Consider the following 12991-nt stretch of genomic DNA (forward strand, 5'->3'; position numbering starts at 1 on the left):
GATGGACACCGTTTTGTGACAGAGGAATCTGGGGGGGGGGGGGGGGGGGGGGGGGGGGGGGCTGGTTGTGTGTGTGTTACAAGAATGAAAGTGGGGCTGGGGTGGTTGAAGACATTAATTTTGTAGAAGGGGGTGGGAGTTGTAAAAGAAGCTGAGGATCGTGTCGACCTTTTCATGACGGAAATATTGAACAGTGACAGCAGTGTTGTGTGACGTGGGGGCTTGTACAACTGTCTAAGCCTGTCTGAGTTTTGTCATCTGACGACAGTGTATGGAACTGTAACAACAACAACAACAACATTTTCTTTTCTTGAAGTTAGTTAGATTGGATTGTTGTCCGTGATAGTGAAGTTGAGAAGTCTTCAGTGTGCACACAAAAATCTGTTGATTCTGCATTTTTCTGGCAGTTTCTTCAGCCGAAAAGAGTTGGTTGTAAACGGTTTGGCCAGATGCCGAATGGAAACTGAACAGAACAGCCTGTGAGTGTGAAGACAAGCACACAGTGAGATGGCCGTCAAGTGTACATACACAGTGAGATGGCTGTCAAGTGTACATACACAGTGAGATGGCTGTCAAGTGTACATACACAGTGAGATGGCTGTCAAGTGTACATCATAACAGAAGCTGTGCAAGAGGTCGAGTGTAAACAACAACAATGACGGCCGCAGTGTAGCGACTTGTCTGTCAGACCGGCTCTTGTCTAACTGCAGATGTGCAATGTGACACTGTCACGGTTTCAACACGCCACCTCTCCCTGTACAGTGAGACATGTGATTGTGTGTAGCGTAGAAACCGCTCTGTGGAGTAGCGGTTCTGAAGGGAGACTTGATGGCAAGGTATTTGGTTGTTGGACTTGACCGATTCCTGTCAATAGATTACTTCACCTCTCCCTCCCTCCGTGTGTTCTTCACTCTGGCTCTGTGGCTCTTTTCCCAACTCTCCTCCCCCCCTCTCCTTAAAACATTAACTCTCCTCTCCCTTCCCCTTAAAACATTAACTCTCCTCTCCCTTCCCCTTAAAACATTAACTCTCCTCTCCCTTCCCCTTAAAACATTAACTCTCCTCTCCCTTCCCCTTAAAACATTAACTCTCCTCTCCCTTCCCCTTAAAACATTAACTCTCCTCTCCCTTCCCCTTAAAACATTAACTCTCCTCTCCCTTCACCTTAAAACATTAACTCTCCTCTCCCTTCCCCTTAAAACATTAACTCTCCTCTCCCTTCACCTTAAAACATTAACTCTCCTCTCCCTTCACCTTAAAACATTAACTCTCCTCTCCCTTCCCCTTAAAACATTAACTCTCCTCTCCCTTCACCTTAAAACATTAACTCTCCTCTCCCTTCCCCTTAAAACATTAACTCTCCTCTCCCTTCCCCTTAAAACATTAACTCTCCTCTCCCTTCCCCTTAAAACATTAACTCTCCTCTCCCTTCCCCTTAAAACATTAACTCTCCTCTCCCTTCCCCTTAAAACATTAACTCTCCTCTCCCTTCCCCTTAAAACATTAACTCTCCTCTCCCTTCCCCTTAAAACATTAACTCTCCCTTCCATCGTTAACTGTCTTTGCTCATTTGCTGACCTTGTGTGACGGTAGAACTTGTTTGGTGAATGCTAGACCTAATGGTAGACCTAATGATAGACCTAATGGTAGACCTAATGGTAGACCTAATGGTAGACCTAATGGTAGACCTAACACTGTGCAACTAGACACACTGACTGTTCTCAGCTGTACACAGTGGTACCTGTGATGTGAGGCTCCTCTGATAAAAGGACACCTGTGGATAAAGGACACCTTCTGTTGTCCCAGTGTAGTATCTGGATCTAAGTACCTGTCATGACAGGCCACCTGCAATGTAGGGACACTTTGGGCCGGTCTCAAGGGTGTCCTTTCATCACAGGTACCACTGTACTTCTGTATTTTCTTGTTATGGAAACGTTATCGTCCTGTATATGGACATGCAAAGTGAAATGTGATGAACAAAACAAGTTTTGGCCTGCTGCAAGGCAGGTAGCTGTTATCAGTAGCTGAGTAGTCGGTAGCTCTGCGTATAGTCTAGTTTACCTGCGCTGTACAAGTCCGCAGCTTTGCAATCTTTGTCTTTGACAAGATATATAACTCAGTGTACATGTCGCCTGGTGAGGTCATCCCGTTTGAAACAACCTGTGTGGGACAAATTACAACAACAGTATAATTGTCTGTAGTATTAGTATCTTTTCTCTTGTATGCCCATAGCAGTACACGTTCTGGTCATGATTGGTCCTTTTTCTGGCTTTGCTGAAATGAAATGATGTTCAACGCTTTGGTGATAATTTAACAGTTTGGTAGTACATGTAGTCCAGGGTGAAAATGACGTGATAATGTGATTCTTTATTGTCAACTTCAATTTTTGAGTAACAATGTGCATTTTGTCCAGAAGTATGTCTAAGAACGTAGGATGAAAACTGATGAAATTTTGGTCAAAATCAAACAGTGGCAAATATGTTGTGCAAGATTGTACTGCTTTCAATGTTTGGAAACCATGACCATTTTTGTGTGTATTTCCCATCAACTATCACTTGCCTCTTAATTATTTTTAAAATAGTGGAAAGTATGATTGTTAGCTCTTTTAAGTGTGTAAGTCTGGTCAGAACTTTTCTCATTTTCAAGAAATGAAGATTAGCTAAACATTATCGCCAAAAACCGTGGATTCTTGTTCCTTTCATTCTGTTAAACTGATAGCTTGGATATCTTGGTTTGGAAATTATTTTCCTGTTTGTTTGAAAACATGATATTATGGTGCTTTTGGTTACATAAAACATTCCCATTATCTCATTTGAATATTGAAAAATGTACAGAGACATCAACATTAGATTAGGACTCAGTACCAGGGCATTTCAGCTGTTAAAGTTCATCTAACTTATTTTACTGTTTTTTCAGATAAAGGTGGCTAGGAGTATTTTTCATGCTGTTTTTTTCTGTGAGAATATAAGACACTGTTAAGCAGCCACATGCCTGAGATATATGTTTTCCCTTCGAAGATATCTTGCTATGTTTCGTCAGATATGAGGACAAGATAGACATGGCCCTGATAGATGCTGTTTGATTTCCAACTTGTGTTTGTGTGATTCACGTATTTATACCTTTGAGTTTAACACTGAATAGAAGCTGTGTACATTGTACCTGTTAAGGATATCTAATTCTGTGCAAAGGTGATGGTCAATTCTGGGCTTGAATTCTCTCTCTCTATCTTTCTTTCTCTCTCTCTCTCTCTCGGTCTCACTCTATCTTCTCTCTCTTCTCTCTCTCTCTATCTTCTCTTTCTGTCTCTGTCGTTTTCTCTCTCTCTCTCTCTCTCTCTCTCTCTCTCTCTCTCTCTCTCTCTCTCTCTCTCTCTCAGTCTCACTCTATCTTCCCTTTCTCTCTCTGTCGTTCTCTCTCTCTCTCTCTCTCACTCTATCTTCTCTTTCTCTCTCTGTCGTTTTCTCTCTCTCTCTCTCTCTCTCTCTCTCTCTCTCTCTCTCTCTCTCTCTCTCTCTCTCTCTCAGTCTCACTCTATCTTCCCTTTCTCTCTCTCTCTCTCTCTCTCACTCTATCTTCTCTTTCTCTCTCTGTCGTTTTCTCTCTCTCTCTCTCTCTCTCTCTCTCTCTCTCTCTCTCTCTCTCTCAGTCTCACTCTATCTTCTCTTTCTCTCTCTGTCTCTGTCTCTGTCTCTGTCTCTCTCTCTCTCTCTCTCTCTCTCTCTCTCTCTCTCTCTCTCTCTCTCTCTCTCTCTCTCTCTCTCTCTCAGTCTCACTCTATCTTCCCTTTCTCTCTCTGTCGTTCTCTCTATCTCTCTCTCTCTCTCTTTCTTCTCTCTCTCTCTCTCTCTCTCTCTTTCTTCTCTCTCTCTCTCTCAGTCTCACTCTATCTTCTCTTTCTCTCTCTGTCGTTCTCTCTCTCTCTCTCTCTCTCTCTCTCTCTCTCTCTCTCTCTCTCTCTCTCTCTCTCTCTCTCTCTCTCTTCTCTCTCTCTCTCTCTCTCTCAGTCTCACTCTATCTTCTCTTTCTCTCTCTGTCGTTTTCTCTCTCTCTCTCTCTCTCTCTCTCTCTCTCTCTCTCTCTCTCTCTCTCTCTCTCTCTCTCTCTCTCTCTCTCTCTCTCCGTTCCCTCTCTCTCTTTGGTTTTTTTCCCACTGGGAAATGGAGCAGGCACAGCACAAGCTCCACAAGATCACTGCACCATGCGTCTGCTTTGCATCTTTACACGCTAAACAAACAAAAAAGGTGGAGGCATCAGGCTTCTTCTTCTTCTGCGTTCGTGGGCTGAAACTCCCACGTACACGTGTTTTTTGCACGAGTGGAATTTTACGTGTATGACCGTTTTTTACCCCGCCATTTAGGCAGCCATACGCCGTTTTCGGAGGAAGCATGCTGGGTATTTTCGTGTTTCTATAACCCACCGAACTCTGACATGGATTACAGGATCTTTTTCGTGCGTACTTGGTCTTGTGCTTGCGTGTACACACGGGGGTGTTCGGACACCGAGGAGAGTCTGCACACAAAGTTGACTCTGAGAAATAAATCTCTCGCCGAACGTGGGGACGAACTCACGCTGACAGCGGCCATCTGGATACAAATCCAGCGCGCTACCGACTGAGTTACATCCCCGCCCCGGCATCAGACTTAAAGTAAATGGACGTTGCACGGTTTCTGTCCACTTGCCTATGGGAGAAGAGGCTTGTTCTGCACTATGTTCTTTATTTTCTTTGTATGCTGACCTATGTTCAATCTTTGAAAAGTTATGGAAAGGGTGGTTGCTTTGTAGTTTTATGTCTGGGTGATTGGAGGCGGGAAGTAACACCGTCTGCAGACACAAGAAATTGTATTTTTGTGATGAGTCATCTTTTCTGCTTTTTTAGTTTTTTTGACTGTGCACTTTTTTTTCTCTTTAAAAATTCTGTCATATTTATTGAAATTAGCAATATCATTTACCATGTAAAATGATTTGATTTGCAGCAAGTAAAATTGATGAGTGATTTTTGTCTCATTGATTCTGTTTTTTTTCCGGGAAGCTATGGTATATCGTAATCTTCTTTGAAATACACAACTTTTGTTTGATGTTTGTGTATTACTTTGACAGTTTGTGACGAATTTGATGCGGCGAGAACAAGTTTTTTGCATGTGCATGTGTGTGATGGAAGTAAGAATTGCGAGAGATGGTATAGATTTGAAAAAATTGTGTTTGCATGGATGAGAATATGTATCAAGAGTTTGGTTTTTGTTAAGCAATGAGAACCATTGACATTGTGTTGTTAGTTATGATAAACAAGTGTACACGGATGGATTTGTAAATACTCATAGAGGACTGTACCTGTTGTTTTGCTGTGTATATCTTGCAATGATTATTCCTTTTGGTTCACAAAGTCATATGTACAGGAAATTGACCTCGTGGCGAGCCGACATTTTAATTTAAATTAACATTAAACACTACTCACATTTATAGTTAAGACTCTGCATTGTTGTGATGTGACGAATAGAAAAGCACGTTAACTTTTGGCTGTCAAAGTGTAGTCGGGTCAAAGTGTAGTCGGGTGTCAAGCAGGTTGAGGTATTTCACATTTCTCAGAAAAACAAAGCAAACAAGAGGAAATACACCATCACGAACATTCGACCTAGACACAATCATTTGTCGTAGTAAGCGTATACATCCGGTCTGCTCCCCGCCTAATGGCCGATGTCTTCCGTCTTCGGGGGACTACGTGGGTTTAAATTTGGAGTGGTCCTTCTCCTAGAGGAGTTTCCTTGCAGGGATAGTGAGCCTCCTCTGCCCTCGTTTTAATTTTGGAGTGATCTTCTCCTAGGACAGCTGCCTTCCAGGGTTGACGAGCCTGTCCTGCCCGGCTATTCAACCCATAGTTGGGGGTTGGTTCGTGGGCACCAGGGCGTATTCACACACCGGTGGGCCTGCATGCCACACGTCTAGGGGCCAACCTCCTCCGAGTCCTTGTAGTTCAGCCTGGGGCCTTTCGGTACCCAGTTCACGCCTGTCGCCACGATGGAGGCACTACAAAGGGCTTGCTGTGGAGAGGTTATGTACTGGCAGGAGAGACTGACGCAAGCTGCTCTCTTTTCGCGTTGTCCTGAAAAGGACGGTGCTAGCCAGCGGTGAGGGCTGAAAGCAAGAGGTGACAAGCACAAAACACTTCGCCAACACACTAGACACATCACACAACCATTTGACAGGCAAGAGGAAATAAAAGTGGTGTGAAATATCAACCATTTTGAATGTCTGTTGTTGTTTTTGTTGTCAACTTTAGCTTGGCAGCATTCATTGGTGGATGGCGGGGTAAGGGTTTCTCTCTATAGCTAAACTCTCTCTTAAAATTGAAAAAGTGTGTTTTATTAATACAGAGTTTGAGGGAAGTCAGTATGTAATGGAGAACTGGATACAAATGTGTTTGCCTGCATGTAAAAGGAAGGGAGGTACGCGCTCTAAATGTTGACATGTACAACACAAGTGAGTGAGAGGTAATCGGAACCAATCTCCTGGCACCTGACACAATTACCAGCATTGACATCAACAATTGACTTTCATCCTAAAATTGTATTTTATTTTTTCGTTTTTGTACCTAAGCCAAGATTTACCTGGCTAGTAGAGGTACCTGTCATGTTCCGTCAGTGCTTAGCAATGGTTCTACACATGCACGTGAAACATATGTTTGGAATTGTCTGTTTTCCACTTACAGAATAGAGGAATACCGAAAATAAATGTCGGGATTTTATTGGTTTCGGAAGAGTTGCTTGCCCCTTGTTTTTTCTTGCTTTTCCATAGAAACGAGTGACATTGTAGCATTGCCTCAGTGTTTCTATGGAAACAAAGGAAAGCAAGTCTTCCACAACCCATAAAACCTGGACAGAGTTATTTCCCCACAATGTCTAGTGAAAATTACTGAAAAAAAGATTTGTGATTCAAAACCCAAATTGATGTCTAGAAACGAGGTAGTGGTAGAAGACAGAATGCTCAAAGCAGAGTCCGTCATGTCTCCGTCTTGTGGATTGTTAGGAGTAGCTCTGTGTTTTGTGCAAAGTTTTACAAATAACCTCACTTTGTGATAGACAAGCATGTGTAAAAGCGTGTGTGTGTGTGTATCATCGTCATGGAAACAATAATAAACATGGCATGCTGTTAAGAGAATTGGTTTGTTTCACTGCTTAAACTTGCATTTTATTTCTTGTCGTCAACTTGCAGTTTAGGTTTGTGTACTTTGTGTAGGGTATGTTGACTCACTGAAATTCTAGACTTTCATACTTTTCTGTTTGTTATTGCTGATATGTGTTAAGTTTAAGATAAGCGACATTAGAATTTTCTCTTCTTTTTTAATTGATACAAAATGTAGTAATGCTCATTGTAGATGGTGAGAGAATGAGTTTCAATTTCATATATTGATCGTTTTGTACAGCGCATAGTAAATCCAGGTCATTAACACAACTACACGTCTTACATTGGTGTATTCTTTCTCATGGTTATGATTGTGTGTATGTATGTGTGTGCACACGTGTGTGTGTGTGTGTGCTTGTGTCAGTGTGTGTGTGTGTGTGAAAGTCTGTGCGTGTATGAGATTGAGAGAGTTGAAGAGACACGAGATAGAACAATATGTGCTGTGTATTTCAATCAATCAATCAATGACGCTTATATCGCGCATATTCCGTGGGTACAGTTCTAGGCGCTCTGCAGTGATGCCGTGTGAGATGAAATTTTATACGGCCAGTAATTGCAGCCATTTCGGCGCATATTTACCTTTCACGGCCTATTATTCCAAGTCACACGGGTATAGGTAGACAATTATTAACTGTGCCTAAGCAATTTTGCCAGGAAAGACCCTTTTGTCAATCGTGGGATCTTTAACGTGCACACCCAATGTAGTGTACACGGGAGGGGAGTTCGGACACCGAAGAGAGTCTGCACACAAAGTTGACTCTGAAATAAATTTCCGCCGAACCTGGGATTGAACTCACGCTGACAGCGGCCAACTGAATACAAATCCAGCGCGCTACCAACTGAGCTATATCCCCGCCCCATATTTATATGAACAGTATGAATAACTGAGAAACCATCATCCCTATTTCATTGTAGAAATGAATGAAGGCAGAACAACACAAGGGAACAAGAGGAGGAATTCAAAGTACAGTGGAACCCATCTTTTAAGACCTGTCAAAAATCTGAGACAAATCAGGACTTTAACAGGAGTGAATCTAAAAATGGGGCTACATTTACAGAGGTTATGAACAGAAAGTTTGAAAAAAACAGGCCGGGTGAGGGTGGTAGTCTTAAATTAGGGGGTCTTAAAAAGGGGGTTCATGTTAACATTAACATTACTGACAATGATACTCAAAACAAAACAAAAAGCAAGTGGTATGAAGCGATCTCAACACATTGAGTCACTCTATCGGCATAACTAAAGATCAACACTGAAAACCCAGCATTCAGTCATCGCTGAGACTAGTAAGGCTTGGCTAGCCAGAGACCGAGACAGGTCATGCTGATCTCCACAAAGCTGTGACCATACAACCTAAAAAATCAATTTTGATTCATGTTAGCACATTTTTAGAGTAAACACGACATAACTTGATTTTAATGATGAAAATGGCATCTTGATATTTTTGGATTCAGGAAATGATAAAGAATACGTACAATGCAATCATTTCTGAATCTGTTAAGTGTTATTGAAATATCTATTTTAATCAGAATTTGTGAAATGCAATCCCATAGTCCGGGCTGAGTCAAGGATTGGTTGACCAAAATTTCAATCAATTTTATGAAAAAATTAGGTTGGCACAGTGCGACCTATCAACAAAAACAAACACTTACAAAAACTGTAAGAATATCATTTTCAAAAACATGTCTTCTTTGGAATTGCTCTACATAACACACACACATATATATATATACATACACCATCACCCTTGTCTCGATTACCAGTCTACCAAAATACATTTTGTCAATATTTGAATAAATAAAATAAAAAGACTGATTAAAAAAAGTAAACTTTTTTACAATAAACAGAACCCTATGGTTGTCAAACATTCTTATTAAAAAAAGAAAAGTTGGAAAATTGAGCACAAAAACTTTAAAATCATCTACAAGTATGAAATTGACAAGGGCATGCTTTGCAGTTTGCACAGATACAAGATATCATAAAGCAATGTTTAGTCATTCATTTATTGATCTAGATGATGTTTATATTGACTTTCCCATTTCTACGTCCTAGAAAATCGTTTCTCTTTACTTTACAATCGCATTGTAATATTGACATCATAGGTCAAATGGTCTGAGAGGACTTGTCATTACATTTAGTAAAGTTTTGACTAAATGTTTTAACATAGAGGGGGAATCGAAACGAGGGTCGTGGTGTATGTGTGTGTGTGTGTGTGTATGTGTGTGTGTGCGTGTGTGCGTGCGTGTAGAGCGATTCAGACTAAACTACTGGACCGATCTTTATGAAATTTTACATGAGAGTTCCTGGGATTGATATCCCCGAACGTTTTTTTCTTTTTTTTCGATAAATGTCTTTGATGACGTCATATCCGGCTTTTCGTGAAAGTTGAGGCGGCACTGTCACGCACTCATTTTTCAACCAAATTGGTTGAAATTTTGGTCAAGTAGTCTTCGACGAAGCCCGGACTTCGGTATTGCATTTCAGCGTGGTGGCTTAAAAATTAATTAATGACTTTGGTCATTAAAAAATCTGAAAATTGTAAAAAAAAATAAAAAATTATAAAACGATCCAAATTTACGTTTATCTTATTCTCCATCATTTTCTGATTCCAAAAACATATAAATATGTTATATTTGGATTAAAAACAAGCTCTGAAAATTAAAAATATAAAAATTATTATCAAAATTAAATTTTCGAAATCAATTTAAAAACACCTTCATCTTATTCCTTGTCGGTTCCTGATTCCAAAAACATATAGATATGATATGTTTGGATTAAAAACACGCTCAGAGAGTTAAAACGAAGAGAGGTATAGAAAAGCGTGCTATCCTTCTCAGCGCAACTACTGAACCGCTCTTCTTGTCAATTTCACTGCCTTTGCCATGAGCATGAGCGGTGGACTGACGATGCTACGAGTATACGGTCATTGCGTTCAGTTTCATTCTGTGAGTTCGACAGCTACTTGACTAAATGTTGTATTTTCGCCTTACGCGACTTGTTTTTAGTCGTTCTACGTAACAGTAGGTATGAGGTCACAGAGTGTGCGCGTGCACTCAGACCACGTGTGAAAAGCATCGTCTGCTACAATTCGCATAACAACCTACGCATGACAATGATCACTGGCTACCCGAAGAAATGGACTATGCAGTTTCTAATCAATATACAGCTAACTGAATCCCTTTGCAAAGATACAGAGCTAGAGTAAGGTCAATGGATTACTGGCCAGCAATGCGAGAGATTTTTTCCTCCCATGTAAAAAATAAAAAATGACCTCACAGACATGCGTGGGGGTGGGTATTTTCAACGTTTATAATACACAGGTTCAGTCACATTTATGCATTCATTTCAAATGATTGCACGATAGCCGATCGATTTTTGAGTAACACGGATGCTTATGAAACGGTCCCATTTTCCAAGAATCAGTAAATTACACACGAAAACACTGCAAATGTTGGACATCACAACGCATTTTTCAGTGCATCATGGGAAGGAGATGACATCATAGATGCTCATTTACATATTGAATATGTGCTCGCCATTTTGGTAGCACCAAGTCAAATTTTTAACGCTCCAAATCAAGAAAAATCTGCAGCCATCGGCTTGCTGAACAAAATTTGAACCACTTCATTTGTGAAAGAGATTCACCCACAAGAACGAACCGGCGTAAGTTTTAAGATTTCTTGTTTCTTTTGCGCTAAATCGCCCTTGTTTTGATGGTAGGGTCTCCCACTGGACCTTTTGTTTACCCGATTCTTTGCCGACGAATAGAATTTTCTCATTTTCCAACGTTGACTGGGGCATAAATGTCAGTTATGAGCGAAGATGCATCCGCAAATGTCAGCGGAATATTTGCATGAAATTGTTTATTGTATATTGACTTTGCTTGTAGCTATGCACCCGTCATGTCAATACACGTTTGATCAAGATCCTTGGAATTTCCATGGCGTGCCTTTTCGGTTGGATGAGAAAATAGGCTGAGACGAAAGTGAATTTGAAACGAAAAGTCCTGACTAATTTTTGCTTCTTTGATTTTACTAGGGGTTTTATCGATTGCAGATGTGAGTACGTTATTACTTGTTGTATAGGTTTTTCTTTTGTAGTGATCAGGATCACATTCGTTCACTTCAATGGAGTGAAAACTGTCGGTATGAGTGTGACCGGAAGATGGTCAGAACTCAGACGCAAGAAGCCGACATGGCCGTGGTCTGGGGGAATCATTTTGAACAGTTCGATGAATTCGTTCAATTTTGAATGGTCTGAAAAAATTACCAATCAGCGTTAGCTGGCTGCAGCATGTAACATCCTCTACAGCCTGGACAGTGTAAGCTGTCTGTGTTTGTGGCAGTTGCGCAGGTAGCTTACCGAGAAAATTCACAAATGAACTGACCTCACCTACCCCACTTCAGACAAAGAGAACAAAGACTAGAACAAGTGTTGCTATTAGTATCTATTAGTATTACATATAATGGCAAATTTGTGTATGGTCTTAGAAAGTAAAATCGACTGGAAGAGAAATGTTGGGTTTCTGTAGAGTGGTGGTAATAGTTACAGCTGGGTCATGGTTTTATTCTAAATTTCTAGTCAGTTTTATGTTCACCAGCATTGGGGGAGGGGAGTTGGTGATTCTAATGTATACTAATCCAAAGACTGATGAGTAGTGGAATGTGTATAAGCCTTAAATACAAACCTGAGATAAATAAAAGGCCCCATGCTTTCAGTTCCACGGCAGTACATTTTCAAGCTGCTGTGGTAAATATATCTATTTAACAATGACATTGACAGAGGAAGAACTTATCAATATCATTATCACACAAATTATGATTCAGACAGGTGTACCTCACATATTTGTTATACTTGCCCACTAGTGCAATGTTTCTTTACCAATACTGAGAAATGAACTTTGGTTGTAAATCAAGGAAAAGCCTTACTGCACATGCAACAATGAACGTCTGGTTTCTGTGGCTTTGAGAAGAGAGGGGGTGGCCTTATGAGAATGAATTCATCTGACAAAAGTGACAGATTCCACTGTAGCAGTACAGAACTAAAACATATAATTCAGGGGGAGTGTTCCGATTAAAGTTAGGAAGACGAAGACCTGAACTGAGAGGAATGTGGAGGTGTGAAAGCGTGTACCTGTAATAAAACTAAAAGGATGCAATAGCCGAATTCCAAAAATAACTTTTTATGGGTTGTGGGAGAGGGAATACCCTTGCATTTTCCTCTGACGAACATTGGTGGGGTCATTCACTAGTGAGGGGTGTGTCGGAAACATGTGGACTGGAGCATGTTTCCGACACATCCCATGCTAGTGATTGGCCCCTCCATGAAAGTTTATTTTCTCCCGCATCAGCAGTTGCTTCTGTTACAATGTGTTGCTGAACTTATCAGGGACTGGCACTGACAGTGGCATGATTTTATTGGTGTGACACAGTGGTTGTTACTGTGCATCAGATGCTATTCTCATGCTTTTCTCCTTGTCATGTTGCCCTTACCACACATTTGATTGAAATGGTGTTGAATGTTGGTGTATGTGCAGGTATCAGCGGTTCGTTCAAGGGGAATAGACAGATCCCCTTCAATGTCCTTTCACAGCCAAAATGTCCTCCAACTTGGGGCTTGGTGGTAAAGGGGAGAAGAACAAAGGAAAGTACAAGGCCATCGACATCAACACACTGTACAAAGGGAAAAGCGTTGAGACCCAGAAGTCAACAGGTGAGTCGTAGCATTTGGTTTTGCTGAACATGTCTTTTGCTTTGTTCTAGGAATGCTGCAGGAAATCTTCCCCTGCACCATATAGTGTACATTTAGGGTGTACCC

At 41.0% G+C, this 12991-nt stretch overlaps 2 protein-coding genes across 9 annotated transcripts in view; both read left to right on the forward strand.

Moving 5' to 3' along the window:
• Nucleotides 1–45, forward strand: part of LOC138948342 (dynamin-1-like) — a 64145-nt gene extending 64100 nt beyond the window's left edge. Inside the window, exon 22 of the mRNA XM_070319855.1 lies at nt 1–45. The gene's annotated coding sequence lies outside the window, so the exon portion shown is untranslated.
• Nucleotides 46–10692: 10647 nt separating this feature from the next.
• The window catches only part of LOC138948344 (protein PRRC2C-like), a 65990-nt gene continuing 63691 nt past the window's right edge, over nt 10693–12991 (forward strand). For all 8 annotated transcript variants that reach the window (XM_070319865.1, XM_070319866.1, XM_070319872.1 and 5 more), the window contains exons 1-2: nt 10693–10837; nt 12711–12886. In XM_070319865.1, coding sequence (XP_070175966.1) covers nt 12772–12886 — 115 coding nt within the window. In that variant the 5' untranslated portion in view covers nt 10693–10837; nt 12711–12771. The remainder of the gene's footprint in view (nt 10838–12710; nt 12887–12991) is intronic.

Source organism: Littorina saxatilis, linkage group LG15, assembly GCF_037325665.1.
Source record: "Littorina saxatilis isolate snail1 linkage group LG15, US_GU_Lsax_2.0, whole genome shotgun sequence".
In the NCBI taxonomy this organism is placed as follows: domain Eukaryota; kingdom Metazoa; phylum Mollusca; class Gastropoda; order Littorinimorpha; family Littorinidae; genus Littorina; species Littorina saxatilis.